The sequence below is a fragment of the Notamacropus eugenii genome, chromosome 4 (genome assembly GCF_028372415.1).
Source record: "Notamacropus eugenii isolate mMacEug1 chromosome 4, mMacEug1.pri_v2, whole genome shotgun sequence".
Taxonomy (NCBI): domain Eukaryota; kingdom Metazoa; phylum Chordata; class Mammalia; order Diprotodontia; family Macropodidae; genus Notamacropus; species Notamacropus eugenii.
The window spans coordinates 66,310,403-66,337,885 of record NC_092875.1 but is presented as its reverse complement, the minus strand read 5'-3'; the positions used below and the strand labels follow the sequence as shown (position 1 = coordinate 66,337,885).

General features: G+C 40.9%; 2 protein-coding genes across 15 annotated transcripts in view; one reads left to right on the top strand and one right to left on the bottom strand.

Moving 5' to 3' along the window:
- SUGP2 (SURP and G-patch domain containing 2) lies at positions 1 to 27,473 on the bottom strand. Of its 14 annotated transcripts, none has more exons than XM_072601586.1 (12): positions 27,382 to 27,473; positions 25,488 to 25,620; positions 23,602 to 23,646; positions 21,550 to 23,211; positions 18,881 to 18,998; positions 15,854 to 16,347; positions 14,268 to 14,379; positions 11,330 to 11,856; positions 9,462 to 9,613; positions 6,270 to 6,406; positions 4,688 to 4,808; positions 1,155 to 4,086 (listed from the first exon to the last, which is right to left on the bottom strand). In XM_072601586.1, exons 3-11 carry the CDS (start codon positions 23,615 to 23,617, stop codon positions 4,688 to 4,690), a joined length of 3,339 nt encoding a protein of 1,112 aa, XP_072457687.1. In that variant the 5' UTR covers positions 23,618 to 23,646; positions 25,488 to 25,620; positions 27,382 to 27,473; the 3' UTR covers positions 1,155 to 4,086. The 14 variants fall into 14 exon arrangements, with proteins under 14 accessions (XP_072457680.1, XP_072457687.1, XP_072457685.1 ...); XM_072601584.1 differs by lacking the exon at positions 27,382 to 27,473 and adding an exon at positions 27,043 to 27,216; XM_072601579.1 differs by lacking the exons at positions 1,155 to 4,086; positions 23,602 to 23,646; positions 27,382 to 27,473 and adding exons at positions 1 to 19; positions 27,043 to 27,216.
- ARMC6 (armadillo repeat containing 6) overlaps positions 1 to 27,483 on the top strand; it is a 56,084-nt gene that overhangs the window by 1,973 nt on the left and 26,628 nt on the right. The gene's annotated exons all lie outside the window — the stretch shown is intronic.

Here is a 27,483-nt window from a genome sequence, read left to right as displayed (position 1 = left end):
GCGTCTTATCCCAGGGTACCTGTGGAAACATCACAATTCTCTAACTGCAAATAATATTTTGCTAGTTTGCTAATGAATTACAAAATTGATGGTGAGGTGGGGGAGCCGAACGGATAGTTTATGAGCATTAATAGTAGACATTTATATTGCACCACCTAGTTACAAAGTACTGCCTTTGGGTGGATTATTGTTAGCATATTATAAAAGTGAACATTGAGGCTCAACAATGTTTATTTAGCCTTCTCTAAAATCCTACAGCTAGGTGATGGAGATTTTAAACTCAGGTCTTGTGCTTCTCCTCTCTTGGGTTAGTTTGTTAAGCCACAAGCTCTCTTTCTGATAGGTAACCCTTACAAATGACTTTAACAGTGGAGGTGGGTAATGGTGAGTGGAATGGTAGAGGGGATTGACAATCCTTTAAAACATTTTAGAGCTGGAAATGAATTCAGAGCACGTCAGCATAGGGAAAGGTCTTAATGATCATTTAGCCCAACTCCTCCATTAGATAGATAAGGAACCTAAGGTGCACAGAGATGAAGTGACTTGTTCAAGATCCCACAGTGACAAAAATCAGAGAAACTGCTCTGGTGACCCGCCATACAGAGGCACAAACATTGTCACAGAATAGCATGTGATTTTTGTGAACCGTGGAAGCAACCTCAGAAATCATCTACAGAAAGGATACATGTTATTCAAGACATGCTTTACTTGTGTCTTTAGCAACTCCAGTTACTAAATAATTGGGAAACTTGATTAAGGGAAAAATAACAGCAAAGATTCAGAGAGTTCCTTCTTGAGTCATGTGTTGTGGTTTTGACTGATGGAAGACTTCATGGGCCTTTCAGTCTAACCCTCTGCCTGGAGTACTTGATCAGGCCACTGTCTGAAGTCCTCTCCCCGGGGCCAGCCCCTTTCTGGGAAGCTCTGGATTGTCACTGAAGTCCTTCCTTCAGCCACTGAGCTTAAAGGTGCTTCCTGATCATTTTTCTGCTTGGTCCCAGTTCTGTCCTTGGTCCCAACCAGTCTTATTTTTCTTCCACACTTAACCACCTCTCCACATATTAAGAAGCCACATTCCATTTGTCTGTACCTCAAAATATGCTGCTTTCCCTAAAATGGATCCATTTAACAAATTCACAATTGAAACCATTGGAAATGTTTTCTCTCTACATTTATTACAGCTGCTAAAAGGTTAACAATGTTCACAACTTAAAAAAACAAACTTCCATCATCACAAGCATCTTTTAGGCTTTAGCACTGTCAGTTTACATGGAACATGTCAAAATTCACTACAAGATTACCCAGGATAAAAACAAACCAAGAGACAGTAAACACACCATGGAAGTAAGATAAAATTTTCACTGATGCTTGCAGTCTTCATGAAGAGACCCTGGAAACTAAAATAACAGAAAAGAAACTAGTAACTTTAACAAAGTAGTGTTTTTGTGCAACATTTTATGTACTGCATTTTCAATTCAGCCTGCAGAAGCAGGGCAGAGAAGGGGGGATTCCTTTCGTAAAGGAGAGGCAGGCCATCCTCAGCAAAACAAAGGGAATATGGGGAACCTGACATGAGCCACACTAGAATCTTAGCACCAGTGCTGCTCGTCTGGCATCTTGCCCCAAACGGATGTTTGGTACAAAAAAGACCGACCATCCCACAGTTATCCAGGACAGCAGTTTAAGACTCCCTCAAGAACCACAATTCACATTTCTTTCCAAGAGTGGGTTATACTCCAGCAAATTGCTTTCCAATGAATTGCAATCAGGAAGGAATATAACCTGAGTGTTTATAGGTTATTTTAATGTACACCAAAATGGTACTGTACCAGCAGTCTCCGCTCAAACCAAAACACTCCCAGAATAATGACTAGGGACTAGGTGGCTGAGAAAGTGGGACTGACCCAACGTGGAAGAAGCCACACTCTGAATTACACTCTCTTAATTGTAAACAGAACTCTAACTAGTTGAAAGAATGAAAATGCTTCCAAAAAGTGAATATGGAAGAAGAGGTGAAGTGACAATAATAACATCAAAGGCTCTTGTGGATGAGCTACAAAGAGCTACACCCCATATTGAGGGAATATGAAAAATGTCTTCAGAGACCAATCACATTGCTTCCATAAAGCCACACTTGAAAACTGACCACGACTGATGAACGTCTAAGTCCAAAAGACCATTATTAATTCAATTAGTCACTACAATGGTCAATTAAGAATAAGTTAAGAAAAAGGTGCAAGGAATGCACCTCTATATTAAGGGTCCAGAAAAAGCCACATAAATTCTTGTTGTCCCCAGATTTCCCCAAGAAGCCTACGTTGACTCTTCTGATGTAACTGTACAACTCCATGTTTAAACTTTTCTGAATGAGGCATGTTCATTCATCCCTTAGGCCAAACTCTTCCACATCTCCAAACCAAATCACAAAGGAAAAGGAAGAATTGTCTTTACGTCTTGAATCAATATACGCCAGTCTTGACACTTTAAACTTCTTTGTGTCGAAAGGCACAGGCATATGCCAGGTGGCAGAACAAGATACCACTGTACCACTGAGACTGAACACGTCAAATACCTATTGGTATTTCGCTTTGGCAGTTGGATCAATTTCAAGAGAGCATCTGGACAAGAGGGTCCAGCCTGGTAAAGTATTGTGGTATTACAATAGGGGACGGGGGCTGGTTTAGTGGTGTTACTGACAGTCAAGGTAGGCAGTAAGAGAAACCTGGTCATCACAGCTAGAAGGTGTTTTTTTTTTTTGCTTTGGAGAAAGCAATGATTCCTTAAGGAACCCAAAATGAAGGCAGTTCTCTTTTCTTTAACTCTCCTGGGAGAAGTGATTGCTCAGTACTCAAAGCTTTACAGCTGAATCAGCAGGACAGCTGTAATAATTTACTGAAGAGGATCCCAGGTTGTCTTGCATTTTAACACTTGTTTAAAACTTCAACACTGACACTTTATCATAAAGGACTTAATTTCTGGTAGCTTAAGAATTCTATATGTAGGTACAAGAAATATGGTGCTAGATGGATTAGGACTGCAGTTGTAATCTTTTAAACAAGAAACAGATGCACTGGAAATCCCAAGACAGGATTGTTTTTTTCTCTTTCCCTCATAAGGACTTTAATAAAATAATCCTTTACCCATTGCTACACGTGCAAAAAAGGGAAGAATCTTTACTAGTTTTCAAAATACATCACAGAAGAGGCAACGGGCAGGACACAAAAGTGCATTTTTAACAACTGTGACACAATCTGACTATGAATTCTTAAGCCCCTTGCCAACTGGGGAAAAAGAAGTTAAGCAGTCTAATTGACTGTTCCCCACTGAACACAGGTATCTAGGACTACTGCAGAACCTTACTAGGTCTAAGATACACTGAAAGGTTACAAGACTTTGCCACAGGTAAACACACTTGTCAAGTCCAAAGACTTCCATGTCTTCTGAAGAACCTCCAGACATTCTTCAGGGAACCCACTTTGGCACTGTAGTTTGTCTTCTACTGAAATTCAGAAAGGCAGTTAGAAAGGAAGATTTGCAATCATTCCTGGGTTACATTTGGTTTCATGAGCATAGGACAGGTTTGCTGACAGAGCTTCTGGAGGTCGATCAGAAACAACTGCATTTTTTTTTTAAGCATACAGGATAGGAAATCTGAGAATGGACTCTTCAATACTCTGAATTTTCATTTTAGTGCTACCTTCTGGTAGGACAACATGAAACTGATTTGGTTCATTTCTCCTTCCCCGAGGAGCAAAAACTAAAACCATGAAGACTTGAAAAAGACTTGTGGTTAAAAGTGCTTAAAACAAAAGTTAAAAACAAATAGACAAAAAAGATTCTGGAAATTTAGGGTTCTTTTTTCCCCCAAAAAACAATCTTTGCTCCAAAGACAGAAATTTTCTTCATGTATATGCATTCACTATGCCCATCCACAGGGCTCTGCTGATAATGAAGGTCAGCAAAAAAAAGCTTTCAAGATTAACCACCTTAGGGCTATATCTTTAATCAGTGTTGTTTAGTTGTTCCTTGAAGACACCTATTTTGTCCAAAGTCTGGCTGGGGAATAATTGCAAAAAAAGAAGGCATCTGAAAAAGAATAGGAAAATGAAATGGAAAAAATGTCAGCACTAATTAAACTTAGACAAGGAAAATGTTTGGAATGGTTTTCTTCTGACTACGGAATCATCTTGTTTCCTGTATGGGCTCTGATGCAGGCCTTCTTTGTTGGTGAGACAAAACCTTGGTAAAACGACGGAATGAATTCTGCAAGTCAAAAGGAGTCCCTTTCAGGTAAGCTGGTACCCAGACTGTCAGCCTGTGCAGCAAGTGCAAGGCTAATCCTGAAGCTTGGCAAACTAGTAGGTGGGTAACATTAACTTATGAGTTCACTAAAAACCCTTTGCACATTGCTGAAGTGAACTAAAAATCACCAGAAAGCCTGTAGGGCAGCAGCTTTGTCAAACATCGGCGTTTCAGCCTGTAACACATTTCTTCTGCAAACCTAGAGGGTAAGAAGTTGGATAGATCTGCATTCTGACGACTTGGTTTTTTTGTAAAACCGAATTCTTGGGGGAGGGGGGAGTTGGTTGTTTTTTGAAATGTAATATTTCAGAAATATTTTTTTTTTCCAAAACTAGAATTTCGGCGTAGGCAGGAATTCATGAAATGAACGTGCCCAGGCACATACCTATTTACTTGCTCGTTTCTGCCTGTACATTTGTATCATTCTTTGACGGAAAACATCAAATGTATCTTCGTTATTTTCTTCCCCTTCAACACCCAAGCCCTCCCCTTCAGAGGTAGTTCCCCTATGAGAGTAAAATGGACAATTAGTATAGGACTCTGCTTTTTTCAACTATGTGACTAAATACAGAAAATAGTTTAACAATGAACATGTATAGATAGTTAAGTACATGGTAAACTGTCTGCTGGGGATATGTGGTTTGACAGAAAAAAGTTACAGAGGAAAACAAAATGTACTTACCTCATTCACAGCCGCACTTACCTATTTGTAGGAGACACTTGGAAATCCCATGTTTACATTGTAGAAATTTAGGTAGCCCTAATGTGGCAGGTCTCAAACTTATTTCTTAATTAAATGCTTACTACACATAATGGCTCCTTGAAAGTTACTTAAGATCTGATTACCTCCCTACTTAGGATTACCCCCCTATTTAGGAAAGGGGTTCTAGGTTTTAAACCTGCGGCCGTTTTTTGTATGTCCTGGCATTTAAAAACAGCAAATGTTACTGAAATAATAAGGATTAAGAAGATAGGTAAATGGACTGTACAGTTCCAATCACTCGCTAAACTTCCAAAATATACATTTATAAAGAGCTTATGACCTTAATTTAGCTTTTATTTTAAAAAAAATAAGGTCCTGAAACCTAAGGTTCTTAATTCAGATATTAAGGAGATAGGAATAGCTATTTTAAAGGTCAAACTCCCTCATTTAAAGATGAGAAAATCGAGCCCCAGTGACTTGTCCAAGGTTATACATACAGAAGCAAAATAGTGCTGGCTCCAAATCTGCTTTTCAACATACCTTAAATCCTCTGCTTTCTGTAGATATTTGGAGCCAGGGAAAACAAAACAAACAAACCAACCCCCTCCCCCTATTATTCTTTTCTTTTATTCGAGGTCAGGCTTATAAACATCTCTTGACTCTGAGAGAAGTACCAAGAAGTATAGGAGCCCACTTTTAAAGAGAGCAAGAAGCAGGACATAAAAAACTTCAAAGAATACTGCCATTATGAAGAACCTGGAGTCTCGCCTGAATAAATAGAGAGTTCGCTCTGCTGCTCCTGAGGATCGTTTCCCATTTCTTTTCTCCTAAGACTTTCAAACTTCAATGGGGACAATGTGACCTGATGGACATCATGAACAGTAACACATTTCTATAGTCTTACGTTTATAGCCATGAAGCTTTTCATATACCTTTTTCTCATTTGACCCTCATCACTGCTTTCTGGGGTCAGTGGAATAAGTATTTTCCTCAATTTACAGATGAGGAAACAGAAGCTTTGGACGGTAAGGTGACTTGCCCAAGGTAATACAGAGAGATTAGGCCACGAATTGGGAGTTTCTCCCCATTGCTTCCACAGTCCTAGCCCTGGGCTCTTCCTATCAAACCACACTGGCTCTCGAAAATCAATGAGCCTTCTAGGGCCGACTTTTAAATGTCCTCCTCCTGCTCCCTCCGGGCAGAAGTGTACCTGTCCCTATTATTTATTGTTCTTGCATTTCTGAAGTCGGTTACCATTACATACACTTTTACAGGCTCCTTAATTCCTTTCCCACGTGAGCCCAGGCCATATCCCTCCTTCCAGCCCATCTTCTGAAGCATTTGAAAACCCACATTCCTGTCAGTCAGTTTCTGCTGAGCAAATTCCAAGTCTTTGTGTTTCTGAAGAGAGAAAGAAAAAAGTTAAATCTTTCTGAATTACAATGTGCTTCATTTATTCAAAAAGCCTTTATCAAGGGCTTCCTACGAGCAGAGAGCATGGTGCTAGGCACCAAGGGAGAAAATGCTATAGGATTACCAGGACAACATGTGGTGGTAGGATAAGTGTGGGCTCAAAGAGTCAAGAGGCTTTGGATCAAACCCAGACCCAACTACTCACTAACTGTATGACCTTGGGTAAGTCTTCTCTCTAAACGAGTTTCTTCATCTGTAAAGTGAAAATAATACAGGTACTACCTACCTCTCACAAGGATGCTATGAGGAAAGTACCTTAGAAGTCTGTAAGTGTGACAGAGATGGGAGATATTCCATTACCTATGAGCTTCGCAGTGAAAGGAAACGTACAAAGAATTTTCAAAAGAAGAATCACAAAATTCAATTTTATAATTTGACAACAACACATAGGGAACCTGGAAGAAAGAAGAGCTAAAAAGATGAAAACCAAAAATGCCTGGCTTGGTACTCTGAAGAATTTTGTCAGAAGGGGTCACAACCTGCAGCCAAGTGACACAAAAGACCTTGCAGTGAATGAATCCCAGAGTCAAAAAGACCTGAGCCCACATCCTGCCTCGATACCTCAGACATTATTTGCTGGGTGACCTGGACAAGTCAGTGAACCTCTCTGTGCCTCAGTTACCTCATATGTAAAATAAAGGGGTTGGACTTGATTCTATCAGAATGATTCAAGGCTGGCAAGGAAACCTAAGGAGAACCAAGTGATTTTTTAAAACTTGTACTGGGGAAGAACAAGAAGGATAAATGAATAGATAGGACAACTGCTCCACGTTGATGGGACAATTAATGATGATAAAGAATACTCATGCAGGTCGCTCCTTATTTTGCTTCTATTTTCTCTAATTTGACTGCAAAGCATAGCACAAAAGTGGCTAACAGAGAGCTGACTGAAAAAAAACCAAAGAAACAGGAAGAGAAAATGTAGCTGCCCCTGATAAGTTGAAGTCCCCTGGTCCAGACAAACTATCTCTTCAGGTCCTGGAAGAACTGGCAAATGTGATGGCGGAACCACTGTCAAAAACTGTGAAGAATGAGAGATGTCTCAGGGCTTGAGAAGGACAAATGTTTTTGAAAATGAGGACAAGAATCATCAAAATCAGGTAGGACCAGGATCCCTGTTGACCTGTCTGCTACTAGAATCGTACCGAGGATGCTTCCAGTGAGCCCACAGAGAATGAGCTTATATAAAACCAAGGCAGTTTTTCTATCCACTTGTACAGTCATATGCACAACACCAAATATAAAAGGAATACAGCAACTTGTCCCAGGATCATTTTTATCCAAACCTTAGTGAAAAAGATGAGGTGGCAATAATAACATAAATTAACATTTATATAATGCTTATTTGATCCTTCCAATAACCCTGTGATGTAGGTGCTCAGAGAGGTTATGTGATTTGCCCAGGATCTCACAGCTAGTAAGTATTTGAGGTGGGATTTGAACCCAGGTCCCCAGGACTCCAAATCCAGCACTCTTTTCACTACACCACATACTTGGGTCCTGTAATTAGAAACCAAAAATACTGTAAGAGTTTGGAAGGATGGCCTGAATTAAACAAGATGAAATGTACTAGAGAAAAATATGAAGTTTGTTATTTGGATTCAGAAAACTAACTGTACAATTATAGGATTTTACAGCCATGGTTAGATAGTGGTTCATTTAAAAAAACCCTGGAGTATTACAAACTTCAAGAGCCAGACATAAGAACCCTAAACCTTTGGGTAATACCAGTGATGGCAAGGATGTGGCAGTTAGTCATCTGCTTCCTGGCTCCACACCAGTTCCAGCGTTGCAGCCACAGAGGGATGCAGTTTTCAGGTCTCATTTCCAATCTGCATTCACCATGGAATAGTACTGCACTGGGTAGCTACAGTGTTCTTTTGTAACTCCAACGAAGCTATCATGACATGGAGATGACCCTGGGTTCTCAAAGGTTATATAAGCAGATCCATTAGGCTGAGAGGGCTTAGATTATGGCCCAGTGACTATTTATATATTGTCTGAGAACCAGTCAGGCTAAGTGTGAAGAGGCTCATTAACAGTTTGGGCACAGGGTGTTGAAAAAGTTTTTGGTCATGACAACTCTCTGAGGAAATCTACTAAATGATAGATCTGCAGTGATCTGCAGTGGTGGGGATGAGGGGAAAGGATACATGCTGATAAAACACAGATCTTTTCATCATTGAACAAGTATACATATGCTTTAGAAACTAATTGTGCTTAGTAGCTTCTGGGCTTGAGGCACAGCAGTTTTCTTTTCTCCCCCCATGAAGATGTTACATGATTAGAAGGATGTCTCATTATGGAGAATCACAAGTACATATCTAATACTCCAGTTTTTTTTACAAAACTGGAGTGAATCAGGTGAATTTTTAGGTGGGGCAGCAAGGGGGCTAGACCTGAATTTTAAGGATATAGATGACTCCACTGAGCAGTCTTCTGCCAATGAAGATTTGTAACTATTCTTCAATTTATAATCTCAGACACTTGCTCAGGGAATTGAGAGATTAAGTGATTTGCCCAGTGACATGTAGCCAATAAATATTGGAGGCAAAATTTGCATCCAGGTCTTCCCAATCCCAAGGCCAATTCTCTAAACACTATCCCACACTACCTATGTCTCAGTATACAGTGCCATAGTACTTCAAAAAAGATCTGTGATCTTATCAATTTTGAGTATTCCCAGCAACAAAGCAAACTGCAACCCTTAAATTGACTCATGAGTTTTTGGAGCCAAAAAGTTCCCTGGCAAGCCAACTTTTTGTGATAAGGTTCTCCAGACATAACTAGACTGTACCCATAATCCAAACCTTTCTGGCTTGATAGGATTGGAACAACTTGTGCTGTGAGCAGACTCCAAGAACCCTGAGTCATCACCACACCACAATGAGGCATCCAAGGAGCACTTCAATGAAGTCTTTTTTTTTTTTTAATATACTGTTCTTTAAAACAGCTCTTTCTTAAATAGGAAGGAAAGAAAAACCTTTTCAATTAACAGCTGATTGAAATGTGAATTTTCCAAACTGTAAATGGATGCATCATTGTTGAGGGTTTCACGTTGGCGGAACCTCACCTTCTTCTTGGACACAGGGCGTCCCCGAGGCCTGTCATAAGCAATTCGCACAGGTTCATGAACTATAAGACCAAAAAATAAAATAAATAAAATCAGGGGATAATCATTGTTTCTCCACATTACTTACAGAGAAAACTGTTTAAAATAACTGCAAATTATATACAATGTAAAAAAATACAAGCTTCCTGAGGGAGGGGGTCAGGTCCAAAGCACCTGGCTTTGCTCAGAACACTAGGTACTTAATAAAGGAAGTTTTTGATCCCTGGGGCCATGTGAACTACACTGTAGCTCTGGAAGGTTGTGACATCAAAATACAAAGATGATGATAACTAAATTTGCTTGGTTCTACCTAGTTACTACTTTTTACACTAAATATTGAGATCTAAGACAGCTTCTCCAAGATAAAACACAAGTTCTCTGCTCTCCATCCTGGTCAGATACTTCAAAGCTACTATTTAGAACCCCCAAGGCCTAAGGGCCCTTCAGTTAGTCCAGCCGATACCTACAGCCCAATTCCTTCTATAACATCCCTAAAAGGTGATCATGCAGGATCTTCTTTAAGGCCTCCAGGGATGGGAACACCCTCCTTCCAGGGACAGCACAGTTCACTTTTAGAAAGCTCAAATTGTTCAGATGCTCTTTTTTGTACTGAGTTGAAATTTGCCTTCCTGTAACTTCTACCTACCTTGAGACCCAAGAACAAACTGAAGCCCCCTTTAAATGACAGACCCTTGGAGTAGTGGATAATGAATTTTCTCCTGATTCCCTGCCCCCGACCATACCACTCCTTCCTTTTCTAGGCTAAATATCCCTGATTCCTTCCACTAAAGCTCAAATGGCATGGTTCTGAATACATCCTAGCTTGTCAATGTCCTTCCTCAAATGTGGGGCCCACATACTTGCTATCTGTGCATCGCTAAGTTTTAAGTTATTAGAATACACGGGACAATAAACACACCTCGCACAAAATGAGCCCCACATAATTTTTGATCTTCCTGATAACATGGCACTTTAGGGCCTTGCATTCCTTCAGTCATGATGATCCCCCATCTTGTAGGCCTTTGTTGGCACCTCTGTACTATTTATTGCATGTTATAATTATCTGTCTTGATGTCTTCCCCTGCTATCAGGCAGTGAGTTCCATGAGAGCAGGGATCATGCTTTATTTCAACTTTGTAATTCTCTTTAGAACCTAGCTTTATGAACAGTAGGCACTTAAATCTTTGTTCAATTAATGATTGCTGTACTCTATTTGTGCCAAAGTATCAAATTAAGAGAATGCCAAATAACAGAGTTTAAAGTTTGAAATTTTCACTATCAATGATTTGGCCATAGTGCCATTAAGACATCTTAGCATCCACCCACAGATTAGTAACTAAAAATAATTTCAGTTGGGTTCAGCATAACATACCATAAACCAGAGAACAACTGTAGGTAATCCCTACAAACTCAACGTGCAAGAATCTGAGTTTATTAAGGAGAAAATGTAAAGTGATTATTCATGTAATGCAAAAGTTTTTGCTTTATATAATTAATCTACAAAGTGCCTTTAAACTGGGTGTTTTCCTAGTGTATTTAAAATATGGTTCAATTTACAAGAATTTAATTTCACAAACAACTTTAATTTCACAAACAACTTTTCAGTAATAAAGCAAGGTACAAGTGTACTGTATCACTTTATCATTAAGAACATACAGTCCTGGAGTTAACAACATCATTGTCATGGACTAAATGGGAACACCTTGCTGCAGAGACAAATGCAAAGACACGTCAGGTACCTTTAGGTTCCTCTATAAGACACACCCTCTTGGGAGCCGGGATCATGCCAACTTTTAGTGATTTGCTGCTGATTCTCTTTCGAGGGAAACAGGCACTCGAAGCAGAGGATTGCGGCAGAGTGGATAAAGTGGCCCCATCGCCCTCCGCTCCCGTGGTCTGCGCCTCCTCAGAGGGGATCCCCTCTGACTGAGATGCTCTACTAGTCTCTTCTCCAATTCTGGAGGCTGTTTCTTGAGCTGAGGTATCATCTTCGGTGCCTTCTTCTTCTTCTTCTTCTTCTTCTTCTTCTTCTTCCTCAGGTCCCAATTCTAACTCTAGTTCAGCCCCTTGTTGAGAATGCTCTCCCTCCAGCTCTTCTTCTTCCTGCTCCTCCTCTTCTTCCCCATGATCTGAAGCCTTGCCAGATTTAATACCCTCTCCTGCTTTGAGGTTTAGTGGGGTTTTTGTGAAATTAATGGAAGGGCACAGTTCATACACTTTCATTCTATAAAACTTGAAGGCAGGACTATTTTGGTCATGTAGAAACCTGGGTTGAGAATGAAATTGAAATGCCATCAGTTAAGTTAAAGAATGTCTTTCGAAATAACTTATTGGAGAACAAAGGAACAGCATTCCTTTGGTGGTATATATGCTGAAATATGTCTGGAAAAGATAAGAGGCTGTTGAGGCAGACTAAATGATGAAATGGATCTGGTTAGTGAAGGAAAGTATGGTGTAGGAAAAAAAATACTGGACTTGGTAAGACCCAGTCAGCTCTTGCCACGCACTGGTTATGAGACCTTGGGCATGTCACTTAACCTCTAGCTTTTCCATTTGTTAAATGAGGGAGTTGAATTAGGATGACCTCTAAGGTCCATTTTAGCTATATCATTCTATAATTCTGAATCAATAATACTGATAAGTAAACTAAGCCCAAGAAGTATGACTTTACCTCACTGAGAATAGAGTGCCAATATTCTGAAGGGAAAAAAAAAGAAAAAAGAGGAAAGAAAAATCCTTCATTTTCTACATCTTCATAATTGTTCATCCTAAAACACAGGTACTATCAGATACTTGATATATGCTTTTTCCAATCATCCACATATCTATATTTCTATCTTGACCTTTTTCTTTTTTAGAAACTGAGCTCCTAGAGAATAGGAGCATATAGTTTTAGACAGAATCACAGAATGAGAGAGCTAGAAGGGACCTCATGGATCATTTAGGCCAACACCTTCATTTTATAGGAGAAAACTGAGGCCGAGTTTTGCCAAAGAGAGGGAAGACACAAGTTGTGAAATTAGGCAACCAAGTTTGTCACAACTGTTGTCTAAAAGGCCCTGGATCAAGGATTGAGCAGCTTCATATACTGACCTGAGGACATTCTGGTTTCCCAGAAGCCTTTTGTTGTGGCTTTTGTTCCTTCTTGTATTCTGGATAGTTAAGGCTCTGGAATAAGTGACTTCCAGGTAAGTGAGTTTTAGTGGTCTATTTTATAGTCTTGCTTCCAAATTTAATTTATATGATCCTCACAAACATATTGCAAGGCGAGTTAAGGCAGCTATCGCTATCCCCTTTTCATAGATAAGGAAACTGCAGGACCAAAAGGTTAAATGACTTGGTCAGTACTTAGGTCTCTTGATACCTCAATTTAATGCTTCTTTTACAAGCTGATACAGGAGCAGGGGGCTGGAGTTGGAATCAGAATCCTTGGGTTCAAAGCTTGGCTCCAACACTAACCAACTGAGGAGCTGTGGAAAAGGCACCAATGCTAGTCCTAGTCTCATCATCAGCAAAACAAAACGCTACTTACTTAATAGAGTTCTTGTGAAGAAAGTACTTCATAAGCTACAAAGCATTATAAATAGGTGAATCGTTATTATTTCTAATTTCTCTCAGTTTTGTATAATAAAGGCAATGAAACAATTTATCAGTTACACAGAACATATGGTCAACAGAAGTATCTGTCTGAAAGTGCCTTGTAATTCTTAATGCCCTCTACACATATAAGTTACCATTACTGCCATCTTCCTCCTCCTTCTCTTCTTCCCCAGTGCACTGCCACTGAAGAGCAATAAGCAGGACTGGTATAATAATGTACTGTGACTAAGGCAAGCCCAGTATGATGGGAAAAGCACTGGACTAGGAATGAAATGGACTGAGATGATCTGGGTTCAGGTCCTGGCTCCACCACTTGGTTGTGTGACCTTTGGCAAGTCAATTCACCTCTGAGCCTCAGTTTCTGCATCTATAAGATGAAGGAAGGTGAACGAGATGACCTCCGAGAAATGAACTCTTTTAGCATTAACATTCTGGGATCCTAGAAAGGCCTGAGGAATGCTTGCCCACTGACATCATAACAGCAGCGTTACGTGCATGGCTTTCAATGCACGCAATCATACGAAAGAGATGCCAGTGACCATTGTTCCATCCCAACCATGCATAATCAACACTCAGCTGCCGCACATGATACTGCTACAGAGTCAGTGCTTACGTACTCTTTTTAGTCTAGATGTCAGAGAGTCACCACAGTGGTTCAGAACCTGGAATGATAATAACAGTAGCAGACCACATTTCCTCAAAAGAGGAAGGCATTAAAAGTCATCCCCTAAGTTTACAGATGAGGACGTTGAGGCCAGGATTGTCACAGAGTTATGACAGAGTTTATAAGGCAAGCCCAAATTTGATGAATTCCAAGCCTAATACTATTTCCACAATATCACGTTGCCTCGGAAAGATGGCTTTAAATTTCATTCAGTATAGAGGGAAACTGAAGCAAGTCAATTTCAGGGACCATTGGTACAAAGTGACCTGAACTATAGGAGACCTAAAAGGACCTTTGGGCAAGGCAGATCACTTAGAAGATGACCCCACAATGTGAATTTCATGGATGGAATTTTAGGGAGGTTTCAATATATTTTATTATGCTAGAATCAAGAAGATACAGCAGTTACTTACCACAGATCTGGGTTGTCTGCGCTGTTTTCTATACTAAATTGTTCAATTTCTGGTCCCACCTGAGCAACAAATTTAGCTAGTTTCTCAGCAGTATCCATTGTCTTAGCATCAACTGCAAAATGTAAAACAGTTATCACATATATGTTCTGAATTCAGAGAATCCTAAGAATGTCACAGAAAGAAAAGTCTCTGAAATATTAGAGCTGGAAGAGACCTTAGAGGTAATCCAATTAAGGGATTCAAAGACCAATAGCTCTTTAAATTCATAATCAACATTTTTAGCCAGAATAAACAATCAATATCTACTAAGTGTAATTTACATTATTCTGTGTTCAAGACCATGTGTTAGAGACTGGGCATAAAAAGGACAAAGTTTGGGAGTGCCAAGATTAAATTCTACTGGGGATGGGGAGCTTTCCATATGTACAGAAATGAAGGGAAGAGAGGAAGAGAACATGATGAGTTTGGGGCAGGAGACACAATGGAAACATTACTGGCTTTGGAGTCAGAGAATCTGGGTGTGAATATCAGCACTGGTACAACCCTAGGCAAATCACTTAGGCTGCCTGGACTTGTCTCCACAAGGGGGTAGGCTTGATGACTAGTTAGATCTTTTCTAGTTCTAAATCTATGATCCTGTGAGTCTACATCTGTAGCCTCCTTTACTGGGAAAGCCACAGGGAAATGTTGGTCTCCTTTCCAGCATCAGAGCTCTCCCCAACTCCTGCCCATCCCACTGGGTGGTCCCCAATTGAAAGAACCCCCATCGGATCATCCTCTCCTTAGAATCCTGATTTCGCAGCCTTAACTCAGGGCTTATGACAACTCTGCTTTTTTCTTTTACTCTTCCCATCCCCCATCCCCTGATCAACTCTAACTTCTCCATGAATCTTCCTCATGGCCCCCTTGAATGGATGACCTCTTAAGTCCTTAACACTTTTAAATCATAAGATCATTTAAGTAGTGACCTAACCTCTACCCCAAACATCCAGCCATAGGGAGTTCACTGCCTTTCCTTGTATCTCCAGGGCTTAGCACCATAGTATGTTACATGGTATGTGCTTAAAAATGCTTCTTGACATGACTTGGTGGGGTGGAAAGAGCACTGAACTTGAGGCCAGGAGGCCTCATCCTGCCTCTAACACTTGCTAGCTGTTTGACTTTGGGTAGCTTGTTTTACTTCTCTAATTCTTAATTTCCTCATCTGTAAAGTAGGGATAGTGATACTTGTACTACCTACCCCACAGGATTGTTGTGAGCACAGTACTTTATAAACTTGAAAGGACTACAGAAAACAGCTATTATTAGTAGTAGTGGTACTTCTACACATGGCTGCCCCAATCTATTGCTGAACAGCTCTGGCTATTAGGAAATTCTTCATTAAATTGAGCTGCAATCTGCCTCCTAGGAAAACTCCCCCCACTGGGCCTAGGTTCACCTCCTGGGGCCAAGCAAAACTAGGCTAATTAATCCCTCTTCGATACAGGTGCTTAACTATTGCTCAGAATTATTTTATTAGCAGTCTTGCTGTTGTCTTTCTTTACGTCCCACTGGCTTTGGATATTCAATATGAAATCTTCACCTACCATCGGCAAACTGGGAAGGTAGGGGAGTCTGGGGTGACTCAGGCAAGGCAGGAGAGACTTCAGTCTCAGGTGCTCCTGGAGGGCAGGTCAGAGGTTCTGGGCTGGGGTCACAGGGAAGAGGTCCAGATTCCTCTGATAGCAAGTTCTTCTCAGGGTTTACATCAGGCACAGAAGGCTTTGCCTGGAACCCTCCATGGGCATGTCTGACCTGGTGCTTCAGCATGGTCCCTGCTGAAAGAAGGGTCTGGGTCCCCACAGTCGATTTTCTCATCTTCCAGCCACTGATTCCCCAAGAGAAGAGCCCAAGCCTCTTCCGGGGAATCAATCTCTTCTTCAGGCTCTGGACCTTCCTTGCGTACAGCATTGCTCTAACAGCACATTCCTCTGAAGTTGGCTGGTGTTCCTCATCTTTTTTAATCTCCTTTATCCTCTGCATTTCTGCCAACTTCAGCTTATAATATTTATACTCCAGACTATCCTCATCAGATAAGAACCTAGAGAGGAAGGAAATACATTAAAATATTTAGGTCAATACTATATTGTTCACAAACAACCTATTTAGACCCTCTCTGTTCCATATTTGTAAAATATTTTATGAATTTCAAGTTAATTGTTCCCTTTTATTTTTTTACATTTTACATATTTGTTACAAGGGCTTAGTTTTTCTTTTTTTTTCCTAGTGGGGAGCGAAAGGAAATGATCTGGGTTAATTTTTTTAAAATAAAATTTTATTTAAAAAAATGTAATCTTTTCCTCTAGAATGTTGTTATATATAAACTTTAGTTCAGATCTGTGTGTCAAGTTTACCTTAGAAAAAAATAACACATTTCAGGAAAATATAGTCTGCCAGCTGCTCAGAAGAGTTATGTTATTATAATTTCACATATCTGAACCTTGCTGTATACCTCTTACAAGTCTTTCTTTCAACACATTTTTTTTAAACTCCCTAAGAGTAGGAATCATGTCTTGTTTTTGTATATGACAATATTTTCAGTATATAACAATATTTTGCATATGGTAGGTACTTATGGGTACTCATGAGGGTTCATTAAGATCAGGTTCAACCTGACATTATAACAAATCAGTCTGTCAAGGACAAGATTACATAGAATCTTCAGGACTGGAAAGGGACCCCTAGAGGTCATTTAGTCTAACTCATGTGAAAAAGAAATCTCCACAACATCTCCAACCAGTGGCTGCCCCGACCTGAAGACCTCCCACGATGGAGAAATTAGGGGCAAGTACAGTTAAGAGGAAACCTAGATCAGTTATGAAGAGCTCTAATTGTTAAAAAATTTCTCTTGATGAGAATGTGAAATATCCCCTGCAAATTCCACCCCACTGGTCCCAACTGTGCAAGCCAAACTCTCTTCAGTGTAACTGAGGACAGTCATCAAATTGCCTTTAAGCCTCTTGCCAAAGGCAGGCTCGTCAAATTAAAAAAATTAGTCTTGGATCCAGAGTCTCCTATAAATGTTTTGCTACTGCCTTTGGTTTTGTTTCCTCTATCTTAGGACATGTTTTTATTAGACATTACTCTTCTAATTGACTTCGATTCAAGGAACACCAAGTGTGGAGGAGCAAGTTGTGTACCAGGCAGAGTACAAAATCCCATGAATAAGAAGAGGTAGCACATACTTTTATGGTCACCTTTGTGGAGTTTTTGCATTATTTCATGGTCTGACTAACAGACACACTTTACACAGCAAAACCAGCCTCAGAAAAAGATCTCTAAAAATTCTCACAGCGTCTCACCAACAAGCCGACCTGGTGAAAACTGTGCTGACATTAAGGTGGAGTCCAGCTCACTAATGATACTGCATTTTTGTTTAGTATTTTATTTTTCCCGTTACACATAAAAACAATTTTTAACATTTGTTTTTAAAAGTTTGAGTTCCAAATTCTCTCCCTTTCTCCCTCCCTACCCTCTTCACTGAGAAGGCAAGCAATTTGATATAAGTTATACACATATGTAACACTGCATTTTTGAAGTATCAACAATAATGCCCGCTGCAGAATACATAAAACACCTACCCTGCACATCTGTGGAGGCAGCAAAGGCAACTCAAGGCAGGGTGGTGGAATGGGAAAAGCACTAGATCTGGAACCAGGAACTGTGCCATAAGATATCTGCTGTGCCGCTGACTGCCCACAAGTTCCTTCCTAGCCCTTGAATTCTTTAAAAGGGCTGCAGCCCAGTGTGTGGGGAGAGTGCCAATGTGGAGCCACAGGGCTTGAGTTTGAAGCCTGGAATACTCACTACCTAGCTTTGACTAAGTGACTTTGCCCCACTGGGCCTTACTTTGCTTTACTTTCTTCTGCAAAATCATAGGATTGGACCAGATGATCTCTAAACTGGCCTTATCTCATACTACTCTCCCAAACTGCACCACTTGTAGTTTCTCCAATCTATCCCACCTTTTCTCACCTCTGTGCTTTTGTTCACAAGCCACTCTAGCCTCTGGAATGTAAAACATCCCTTTCCACCCCTCTCCCCAAACTCTATAGCTTCTGAAACCCAGACCCTAAGCCAGTATCATATGAAGCTTTCTCAGTTCCCTCAACTGGAAATGATTTCTCCCTCCTATGAATTTTCATAACAATTTACACTTCCCTTACATACTTATTGAATTCAATTTTGTATTATATTTTGTGCATATTCTCTCAGCTCCTAGACTGTAAATTTCTTGAAGGCAGGGTTCCATCCAATTTATTTTTCTATCTTCTTCAGCACCTACCCCAGGACCTTACACAATGTGGGCACTTAATGAATTGACTCAATGGGAAAGGGCAATTTCCTAGATGATATCTTGAAATTCTTCCACCTCTCCGCTCATTACAATATCCAGAGCAGAATAAAGGAATATATTTCCATTATTGAAGGCCTTGCTCCCCATGAGGAATCTCTTTCCAATAGAAAAGAAGAGTCCTAACCAAACCTCAGAAAGTTCTATTTGAAATTCTTATGTCCTAAATGTTTGGGTGATAGAAAGTCCTCATATACTTGAGCATTTCTTAAATACCTACCAATAAGTAGGGTTCTTCTTTAGTGTTGCTCTTTCTTTTGGGGACAAGTTGCCTTCAATTATACTCTTCACAAATTTTTCAATTGTCTCAACAACCTTTCTGTCTGCTCGCTGAGGAACTGTAATAAACAAACAGAATGGGCTTGATAGAGGCGCTGGAATGCTTAGGTCTCATAAAACCAATGCTATCTGACAAGAATCTCCAGGCAACTCTTCTCAGCTAGTCTGAACCACTAATATTCTCCTTCTTGAAGAGCCTAACATTTGAAGTAGGACTGGGACCAAAGACTGGTATTTTAATGCTAGAATGACATTCAAAAACTTAGAATGTCCAAGGCAAGTTAAATAGCATGATTATTAAGGGACAAACCACAAAACTAAAGCATAAGAAGATGATTTTTTAAAAATGTTTTACTATTGCTTAAATAAAATAAGTCATTTCTAGAAATATTCCCTCCTTCCCTCTAAATCAAAACCTTTGTTGTAATGAAGAAAACCTGTTACACATACATACACCGCCTCCCCCCCCCCACAATTACCTGTTGCAGTTCTGACAAGGTATGCAACTTTCTGCTCAACTAACCTCCTTCCTCTCCCTCAAGAGGGAGATGTTTCATTATCTGTTCTTCAGGAAAAAGAGATTCATTTTTTGACTATTCAGAATTCAGGGCAATACGATTTTTCCGCAGGGCAATTTTTAACGTGCATGCTAGATTTTTAAGTTTTAATCCTTTAATCTTGTAATCAAGAAAATGCTACTTCCTCCAGGAAGTGTTCCCTGATCCTGCCCATTTGAAAAGGATCCTTTTTTTCCCCTGACCTCTCAGTCTTTTGTCATTCTTTTCCGTACTGATCATGATTTAAACGGATTACATTTCCTAGTGTTAGCCTCTTCAAAGGTTCTCCTCTGATACTCACAACAGCATTAAGGTGAGCCCAGTTATTCTTGAAAGCCATGACACCAAGAGTAAAGCACCTGCCCTAGTAGCATCCACACCCAGCTGTTTTCAAAAGCTATCCAGTATGGGTCAGGACATAGGCTGTATATCTGTTGTCCAATGGCCAAACTAGCTGAGGTTTGTAAAAGTGGAATCAACATTAAGTTTGTCAACAGATTGAATTCTTTTAACCATACAACTTCTGAGATGGTCTGCTAAGGCCTGGAGGGGCTGGGGTCCTCATCAGTAAAGGTGGTACTCACCCAGGCCAGGGAAATCACTCATCTCCTTAAGAAGTCAGGTGTGCACACATCCATAGATTAACACTGCCCACTTACATTTTACTTCTTAATAGTTACTTGCTTATGTGTGCAATCTTCATATTTGATGATAAGCTCCTGATGGCAGAAGTAGTTCTTTATCTTTGTGTTATCTGTAGCTCTGAACATATCAAGAACTTCACTATTTCCCCAATTAACTCTCAAGAAGCACTGAAGTGACTCTAGGTGAAAAGCAGTCCTGCCCTCAAGGAGCTTCCAGTCTACGAAAGGATGCAACATGTAAACAGAGAAGTAAACACAAAACGATTTGAGAGAGGCAATAATCAGGCAATCAGAGAAGGTTACTCATAGGAGGTAGTAGCTGCACTGAACCTTCAAGGAGGAAAAAAAGATTCTAAGAGGCAGCGATGAGGAAGGAGTACATTGCAGGATACTGCAGGAATGAGGGAGAGCTTGGGGAAAAGGCATGGAGGAGGGAGGGAGAAGGCAGAATGCAGCACAAAGACTAAGCTGTCCACAACACGGATTGAGGGGAAACAAGAAACATAGAGAGGTGAGGCCCACACAGAGTATGAAGGGTTTTAAATCATAAAAGAGCTTGTATTTCATCTTAGAACAACAGGGAGCTGATGAAGAGGTCCACAGCTGAATTTAGGTCCTGACTGAAAAATGCTCTGGAAACCAGAAGAGAACATCACTGGTGGAAGGCTTACCCAACCCCAAGTTTAGAAAAGAAGTCCAAGAGAACTGAAGAGGCCAAAGCGCTCCCCCCACTACCTGTGTGACCCTGGGCAAAGTAACTTCAACTAAATCTCAGGGAAGTGGCTTCCCCACCTGCAAAATGTGGGTGTTGGTCTAGATTGTCACTTGGATCCTTTCTCGCTCTCCATCTTGTGGGCAATCATTATACATACATAAAAATGGCCTTTTAGGAACAGGGAAGCATTGTGTGATTGAGATTTGACAATTTTGCTGGTCTTGATAAGGCTACAAAGGATAAAGATGGGCTCTACCAGCCCTGATGTTACTGCAGTATTACTGTAGTATTGATGAAGGGCCAGTGTGTTTTCAGCAAGGAGACTGCATAACATAAGAACCCAGGTTTTGCCATCAGAAGACCCAGGCTGCCACTTGATAACTGTTTAACCTTAAGCAAGGTATGCCCTTCCCCCTATGCCTCAGCTTCCTCATTTGTAAAACAGAGATGGATGATAACACTTGCACAACCTACCTCACAGGGCTGTTGTGAAGAGTCTTTTGTAAGTCCTTTAACTGCTATAGAAACGGGAATTATTAACATTAATCACTGTAGATTCAATCTTGATTTGTTTTACACAAGGCTAAAAAAAAAACAACCTAAGCAATGTTTCTATTTTCTAAATAGGAAATAAATGTTTTTTTAAAAATGAAAAGATTAACATATCAGCAAATGTGTTTGTCTCTTCACTTACCTCCATTTAGAGCCTCAGCTATCATATTTGAATTTGGAGAAGGAACACTAGCCATCCCTTCTGGGGACCTGGTATCGGCCTTCTTCATTTGGATGGGATGGCCACTTTTCTCCAGCCAGGCTTTTAGATGCTCTATATACTCTCTTCCAAACAAAGTAGAATCATCAAAATTAGGGAAAGCTGCTGGGACTGGAGCTACTTCTTGGAGGCCAATAGCTTCTAATATTTTTTCTTGTCGGAATGTGGAAGCTAAGGAAAATGTTTGACCCAAAAGAGCCAAAGATTTACGACAGAGGGAATTGGTTGTCTCCAAGGCACCTGCCATTTCTGCAGGGTTACTAAAACCCTTCATCTTAACACTTAGCTCGTAGGCATTGCAAGCCATGAGCAAGGGAGTAACACTTTTCAGAAGGCGGTCTTGGAGCCTCATCATGTACTTGTCGAATGGTTTTATTATTTCAAAGAAACAATTCTTGGTTTTCACCGCACCTTTATCTAAGAGCATATTCAAGAACTCATTGTCAACTTTGGGGGTTTTCAAAGCAGAGTGCTTCAAACACTTTATGGTAAAGAAGCAGAAGTCTCTGTGTTCTGGTTTCAGAGAACATTTGAAGGAGGCCAGCATCTTCGCACAGGTTTCAGTTTCTAACTCAAAGAGAGCTGCAAACAGCTGTGAAAATTCCATATCATTCTTTATCTTATGAAATCCAGCCCATTTGATTATCTCTATCCCAAATGTTGAAAAAATGTCCGAACTGTCGACTAGGTCAAAACTGACTTCTCCTCTGGGTAGCCGACTAGTCTTCTGATTGGGGCGCAAAGGAGGCTTTCGCACAGGACGCTGGACATTTTCGGTCCTTTGGGTGACCCCGGGACTCAGGTCAGGCCTCAGAATAGTTTTTCTTATTCTATTAGTGCCTCGAGTTTTTGGAATAATTCGATAGGGAACCACAGGGGGCAGTTTTTTAGTGTTCACTTTTCTTAGGGTGGGAATTTTTCTGACATCCCCTTTAATGACTTTGGTTTTAAGCGCACCTCTGGTCACCCGCTTACTTTGTAGAATGCCACCCCGGTCAGCAGTGCCAACAGCACCCCGGCCACCACGGCCTCGGCTTCGTACCCTGCCCCTGCCCCTAGGCACTGGCTGCTGGAATTCATAATCTGTCTCGCCTGAAAAGTCCAAGTCATACTCCTGACTGTCCATGTCCACATACTCTTCCTCCATAAGACCAGGTGATCGAAAGTCACCCAAAATCTCTGGACCAAAGTCACTCTCATGAGACCAAGAAGGTTCATGGGAACTTTGGTGACCAAAGTCATGCTCCCAAGACTCTGAGTGGCTAAACTCTGGATCCTGAGAACCAAAATGACTAAAGTCCCGGTGGCCAAAGTCCCGGTCTCTGGAGCTAACTTGGCTGAAGTCCCTGTCCCGAGAGTCTGCACGAGAAAAGTCCCGATCCCGGCTAAAATCTTCCTGATAGTAGTTTTCTTCACTCATGGGAGGACTGTTGGATCTAAATGAAGGTCCAGGAAATACATCATCCCTCAGGTCTTCTCTCCAAGTGTCATGAGGATGTACTGGATCATGAGAGTATCTTCCATCATCATGAAAACTGTCTTCATATCTGTCTGCTCTTGATCTTGGGACTGACCTTGAATGACCTGAAATGAGCCATTTAAAAGCAAACAGTAAAGTACACGGTTCAAGTAAAGTAAAAGGTTCAAGGAACAGTATTGGTTCCCTAACTACCCTGGATTTTATACTGGAACAGAATGTCTATGTTTCACATCTGTTTCTATTTGTTTAACAATGTATAATCATTGAATAGTTCTCCAGGTATAGAATTAAACTATTATTATAAATTCTGAGCGGAAACATGCAAATGTTGCCAACATTTCTTAAACAAGTTTTAGCATTTGTTATCTTTTGGTTTTACACCTTCATTTTCAAATATATCCCACCCCATTCCCTTAACAGGGATTCATCTCTAATAAAAAAAAAAGAAAAAAAGAGAGAGAGGAGGAAAGCTTCAATAAAACTAACCAACATACCAACTAAATCTGACATTCAGTGTTCCACACTCATAGTTCCCATCTCTGCAAAGAAAGGAGGGAGTTGCATTTTTCATCTTTTCTTTAGGGCCAGACTTGGTCATTATACTTAAAGAACTTTCAGTTTTGGCTATTTTTTGTTCTTTCCACTTATAGTTTTAATTATTGTAAATATAGTTTCCTGGTTCTGCTTACTTCACTTTGCATCAGTATATATAAGCCTTCCCATGTATTTTTAAATTCTACATGTACTGTAATTTCTTTAGCCATTCTCAATAGATGAGATTCTGCTTTCTAGTTCTTTGCTATGACAAAAAGTGCTGCTGTAAGTATTTTGGTACATGTAGCTTTCTGTTTTTGCCATTGAATTGCCCTACAATTTGACTCATGGGTCAAAGAGTATGGTCATTTGAGTAATTTTTTAGCATAATTCCAAAGTTCTTTCCTCAATGGTTGGACCAAAACTCCACCAACGTTATATTAAGGTGCTTGTTTTACCCAGCCTCTCCAACATTATCTTTCGTCATCTTTGCTAATTTACTGGATGAAACTTCAGAACTGGCTTAAAAAATAAAATTTTATTTCTAGTTTGTGTTTTTACGTCACCTTTGCTTCCAAATACCTCTTTCCCTTCCTCTATTCAGAGAGACATCCCCTGTAACTGAGAATACAAAGGAAAGGGGTGAGGAGAAACAATTCTGACAAACTAACCAATGTATCAATCGAGTCTGACAGTAGACAAAATATTTTACAAGAAGTTTCCTCCTCCCCACCCCCACCTCTATAAAGAAGGGAAGGAGGTGAATTTTTCTTCTTTCTTCTTCTGGGACAACCTTGTCTGGTTTTGTTTTTGTTTTATTGTTTTTTCCACTATCCTGTTGTAGTCACTGTGTATACAGTAGGTTCATTTAGCTTTTCGCCAGTTTGTATGTTTTCCCATGCTTCTATGTAGTTTTATTTATCAGTGATGCAGTAATTTTCCATTACATTCATATACCACAATTTGTTAGCCATTCCCCAATTACTGGGAACTCTATGGTCTAGCCAAGTCAGCCCTCTTGATAGTCCTCAAACACGCCCTTCCACCTCCCATCTTCATTGCTTTGGGCTGGTTTTTCCCCATTTCTGGAATGGATCCTCACTAATCACCTTTCCCTCTTAGAATCCTATGTTCCTTTCAAAACTGCTCAGTGAACCCTTCTACGTGAAAGCTTTCATGCTATCCCCAGCTGTTTATAGCCTGCCAAAGGTTTACTTTGTATATATTTATGTAGTTTCCCCCTCAAAAAAATATAAATTTCTTGAGGATAGGGTCAGTTTCATTTTTACCTTTATCTCTCCAGCAGCTAGCACAATGTCACATAACAGGAACTTAATAAATGCTTGCTGAGTGATGGGTGTCAAGCTCTACTAACAATGCATTAGTATGCTTGTCTTTTCATAACCCCTCCACCACTGAAGATTCTCATCTTTTATCATTTTTTCTAGGTAAGGGATGAAATTTCAATTGTTTTGATTTCTCTTACTGCTAGCGATTTAGAGCTATCTTTCATACTGTTAGTAATGATTTGTAACTAAGCATTTCAGTGTGAAATGTCTCATAACCAAAAGCTAACAAATTTGTTTTCCTTCAAGTTATAGGTAGCATGGTATGGTAGAAAATACTGGTGAACTTGAAATGAGAAGACCCAAAACTGAAGTCTAGGTCTTGCTTCTCGCTTTATGACATGGTTACTTAATTACTGGGCCTCAGTTTCTTCCATCTGCAAACCAGGATGACAATACATGCACTAATCACCTCACAAGGTCACAGTGAAGGAATACTTTGCAACCTTCTGACAAGCACTATTGATTCCTTCCATCCCCCAAAGCTTCTTTTAGTTTACCTTGGGACTTAAACTGATGAAGAGTGTCTTCTATAGCATCACTGTGGTCCATGCGGTATCTCTTAACCTTTTCTTGTATTACAGCATCAAAAGTTTCCCTTGTGACTCGCCTAGATGCCATCGTTTAGCCCAGCTAGAAGAAAAAGACATGTTAACACAAAAGACCCTATTTGTCCACTGTGCTTTTAACTAAATGCTTCAGAAGTTTCACACTTATTAACACCACTTGTATCTGGTTATCAGGTATTGATGTGGCATACATTTAAGCACAAGAGAAAACTGAGACTTAAAATCTTTCAGCCTTACTTCATATTACTCCTTTTTGTAAAACACACAGGACATGACAAAATGTAAAACCTGTTGAGTTTTCTCCAGTCTCCTGCCCTGTGCAAACGTTCCCACTTCTGGAACCTGCTCCTTTATCTTAGCCTGTTAGAATCCTTTTATTTCTTCAAAGTACAATTCATCCACCACCTCTTCCATAAAGCCTTTACTTATTCTTCTAGTTAAAAATAATCTTGTCCTACAAATGTTCTTAGAACACTAATCTAGATTTCAACTTTGACTTTTTCATATTTTACCTTGTATTATATTATTTGTTTTTTAAGGTGTCATGTCTTTACTAATAATATGTTGGAAGCTTTTTGAGGTCAGCGATTGTACCATTTTCACCTTTGTATATCACTTGAGCCACACAGCAGGTACTTAAAACTGTTTGTTGAAACCGAAACTATTTGGTCTCACCTTTGAAAAGACATTTTTTTTTCCAGGTGAGGGTATACGGGGCTTGAAGAGTAAGGTAGGTGGCATCCACCTGTAGCCCAATGTCTCATCACAGTTCCAGGGTTATACTGAATTTTCAAATGCTATCCTACTGAGCTGAAATGGCGTCCACTACAAGTCAGCCATGGCTTGTCATCTAAAGACTAGCTTGGCAAAGAGGTCTGCAGGATGCTCATGACTAGGCTGGCCACAGCGTAATGCATTTTCTGTTCCACAGCTACTATCAAACACTGCCTACTGTGTTGTGGGGAGATTGCCTAAATGGAAGAAGCATCTACACGGATGAAAAATGGGATCCTTGAAATCTAAATGTATTTAGGGTCTCTTTTATTAGAGGCCCTGTGCAGGGTGCCGGGCTGGGGTAAAGCGCAGGAGGGAAGGACAAAAGCAAATGATACCAGATTACCGGAGCCTGAAGCCAAGATCAATGGATTGAATGATGAACCCCGGAGGCCTAGGTTCCCAGGCCTGGGGACCCTGAAGGAGAGGAAGCCCCGGGGTTCAAGGTGCCACTGCTAGGGGAGGAGGAGAGGAGGGAGGGGGAGAGGAGTGAGGGGTCCGCATCTCCCCAAGATGCTGGGAGGGAGAGGAAGGGTCTCGGCCTTCTTGGACTCCTCTCTGGCCCAGGCCTGGCTGCTTTCTGCCCCGGGGCCCGGCTCTTCCCATCGAGTCCCCCACCCCCACCCCATCCCCTTCAATACAGCTCCCCCTCCCCCCCCTCCCGCCCCCAGCCCTGCTCCTCCTCCCACCAAGGCCCTTTACCGGCCCTCACTAGGATGCAAAGAGCGGCCGGCTGGCTGGGCTGGGCCGGGCCGGACCTTGTGTGGAACCACCACCGCGCGGCACAGTCACAGGCCCCGGGGGTCCAGCAGATTTCGGGGGCTCCAGACACTGGACTACCCCAGCCCTCAAGTCCTTTAGGCGCTGAACTGCACATGCGCCGGAAACCGCTCCCCTAGATACCCACGTGACCAAGGCGAGGCGGGAGCATGTAAATTAGCTAACGGTCTTCCCAACCCTTCTCTGACTCAAGCACCGCCTAGTCTCGCTGCGCATGCGCCACGCATCCCCCGGCCGTTCATCTGTGAATCCATTCTCTACGAAAGCTCACCAAGACGAATCTTTCCTTTACTGCGCTGAAAACAAGGGGGGACAGGCCTTGCGGTATGGCAGCTATGTAGCTGAAGGCCCATTCACTCCCTAGCCCTTTCTT

Coding starts and splice junctions, on each gene's coding strand:
- SUGP2 (XM_072601575.1), bottom strand. CDS start 25,608: ATGGCATCTAGGCGAGTCACAAGGGAAACTTTTGATGCTGTAATACAA. Junction 14,380..15,853: donor ACCTTCCCAGTTTGCCGATG/GTAGGTGAAGAT, acceptor TACATTTTGCAG/TTGATGCTAAGACAATGGAT. Junction 4,809..6,269: donor ATTAAGGAGCCTGTAAAAGT/GTATGTAATGGT, acceptor TTACTCTCATAG/GGGAACTACCTCTGAAGGGG.